Raw genomic sequence first — 2,864 nt, 5'->3', positions numbered from 1 at the left:
GACCCACCTGGGAAGACACATTGCAGTCCAGAGGGGAGCAAATGACAGGAAAATATCTTCTAACAGAACAAGAAGGCAAGCAGCTTTAACCCAAGACCACCAGTAAGGTGATAAAGGGTCCTCCCCTCCCCCATTTACATCTACACCCCTGGTCAACATGAAGAAGCCAGAGAGTCAGCATCCAATTCCCAAATCCATAAGACAGTTGGTTTAATTACCATTGGAAAATGCTTCTGTAGCATCTGGTCCCCACTGGACCCTCATCATTTCCTTCACCTGCTCCCCCCACCGACCAAACTGTGCAGCTCTGCAACTGCATCCTGGCCCATCCTCACCCTTCTGCCCCCAATCCTCAACTCCTTGTACCCCCAATATGTTTTTCCCAATTAAAAAAAAATGAGAATCTTCCTCCTGGTTTAAGGACTCTTAAGCAGATGATTTGCCAAGTTAATGAAATTTGTTTTTTGACTATTGTTTCCATGGACTTTGACAGTGTAATCAACAAAATGAAACCCTTGCTTTTTCCATTTGTCTCACTGTGAGGGTTTTTGTCCATTTGTGAGAATTTATGGTTTCTTTAAGTTGAGGCATAATCCATACTGAACGCTATAATCTTTGGCCTTCTTTAGTTAATACTTCAAGTCACTTTCAACAGGTATGCTTGCACAAACTATATGTGTTCTGCCCACGAAATGCCCCTCAAAGGAAATCCAATCACACGTCTGAAAATGTCAAGAGCGTTTATTAATTCCACATGTGGAGACTTCCTCCCTCCTCAGGAAGGTGATGAGGGAAAAAGCCTCGAGTTCCCCCTCCCACTTGCTTTTATAGCCCTTTTTTGAGTGCCCATGTTAGGGCAGAGAGATTGGTGGGTTGAGGAATCAGTCACTTGGGTCGGCTTTTGACGGGCTGGCTACTTTGCCCGCCTTTACTCCTTTTGTGTCACATAGACACTAGTTAATTCCTTACTTTTATTTTTTTTTCTCTCCTAACAACATTGTTTAATGGTAAGACCCATCTGTTAGGAAAGTCTAGAGGTCTGATGGAATCCACATCCCAGTTATACATTAGCCCAAAGACCAGAGAAGTGTTTCTACCCAGGGAGGAAGGTACTGTTCCATCAATAACCGAGGATGTCATATTGTCTCAGTCCAACTTCATGGAAAGTCAGGTGAGAAGGACCGGAGTGGAGAAGTCAGTGGTGTGAGTGGAGAAGTCTGTGGTGTAGCCAGGTTCTGTCCCCCAGTTCTCCTTTCCCTGTGTTGGGGAATCTGCTGCAACCTGGAACGACCCAGTAAGAGTCCTAAACTCAAGTGATCAGGAGGGGAGAGATAGGGTGGAAAGCAGGTTTTGACCACAAGATAGAGCAGGGTTTAGGGCTGTTGTTCATAGGGTCGCAGGCGACTCGATGGCACATAACAGTCTACTTTATGGGCACGGAGAAGCCTTCAGTCAGCAGCACAGCAGGAGTGTGGGAGTGGGAGTGGGCAGCAGATAAGAGGGAAGGGCCAGCAGCTGGGGGGGGGAGGATTTGGAAATCCCAGTAGCCCCACCCCCTCCCATCTTCCAGATAAGACACTACAGGAATGCGATAATTTGCAAACGTGAATTTAAAGCATTCTAATAAACATTTAACACAGAAACATTCTTAACCCAAAGGGATCAAAGCATGACAGGGATTCCACTTTAACCTCTGCATGACTCTCGCCCTGGGTTAAAAAAGTACATTCAAAGTTTGGTAACGCGATCTGGGGCAGGGTCCTGAGCCTGCAGAGGGGCTCCAGCCTCCTCCTCTGGGACAGGGGTCACCGCTGCACTTTACTCCTTGCCCTGACGGTGATAATTCACCAGATTCAAGATCGTTCTGGCTGTTTTCTTTTGGTAATAAGGCTGCCCAAATATCAAGACCTTGAAATCGCCGCTGGGGTTCAACGGGTTCACGTGAATAATAGTCTGTGACACACACTCGACGCGCGGTGTGTGCTCGCTGCCTGGATCTGCGCAGGAGAGGCGCGTCCATGAGGGGCGTCCGTGAGGGGCTGGGGGCTTCCTGGGGCGAAGATCGCTTCTACTAACCAGGACTCAAGGAGCAATCTGTAAGGATTGCTCATGTGTTCGGCGGAGAACCAAGCAGGTCGCCTGGGGAGGTAACAGAGCTGCTCAAATTCCTCATAGCGTCGCCCCAGCTGCTTGAGCAACGGAGACGTCTTGGGAGTCGCCGTACTTCAACCCCTTTCTAATTCCTTACTTTTCAAGGACAGACAAGGCCTTAACAGGGGCACTCGTGTTTGCCCTAAGCTAAGAATTGTTATGGCCCACTTCTGCCTCTAGCATTAATGGGGGTTTATAAAAAACGGGGTTTCTGCTGTCTCTTCACACGAACACAGGTTGCTGATGGGTCTTCCTCCAATCCTGATGCTATGTTCTTCATATAGTTCATATTCTCCAATCATTTATTCAGTATACAGATTAAATCTTTATAAATGAAATTCTTATTTGAGGAAATTGGCAATTAGTTGTCACATCAAAAGAGAATTTTGATGTTGTCAATAAAAATATTTTTACATTATCACTAACAAGAAAGACAAAATTAAGGAAAATAAAAATACAGAGCTCTCAAAATATGCCAGTGCCTTGGATGGTTCTGAGAGACGAATTACAAAAATTTTGCAGAGATGTCTCTTTGGTGGGGTGCTATAGAGTACAATGCAATCACTTCCTATGGAGGAGCCAAGGTTCTGAGGTTCCACTTGCATCACACGTGTTCAGTGAATGCCTGTTGAAAGAATGAAATGCCAGAGTAGACAGGAGATGATGCTCACTTAGACATGAAGGGGAATATAAAATTGGTATACAAGAAAAGC

General features: G+C 45.9%; 1 protein-coding gene across 1 annotated transcript in view; it reads right to left on the bottom strand.

Annotated features, from left to right (window-relative positions):
• Window positions 1–1,818: 1,818 nt before the first annotated feature.
• LOC102847795 (KHDC3-like protein-like) overlaps window positions 1,819–2,864 on the bottom strand; it is a 47,882-nt gene continuing 46,836 nt past the window's right edge. The window contains exons 2-3 of the mRNA XM_006882909.1: window positions 2,048–2,186; window positions 1,819–1,997 (exon numbers count right to left, since the gene is read on the bottom strand). Coding sequence (XP_006882971.1) covers window positions 1,819–1,997; window positions 2,048–2,186 — 318 coding nt within the window. The remainder of the gene's footprint in view (window positions 1,998–2,047; window positions 2,187–2,864) is intronic.

Source organism: Elephantulus edwardii, unplaced genomic scaffold, assembly GCF_000299155.1.
Source record: "Elephantulus edwardii isolate Elephantulus edwardi_28Jun2011 unplaced genomic scaffold, EleEdw1.0 scaffold00025, whole genome shotgun sequence".
Classification (NCBI taxonomy): Eukaryota; Metazoa; Chordata; class Mammalia; order Macroscelidea; family Macroscelididae; genus Elephantulus; species Elephantulus edwardii.
This window is presented reverse-complemented; position numbering and strand designations above follow the sequence as displayed.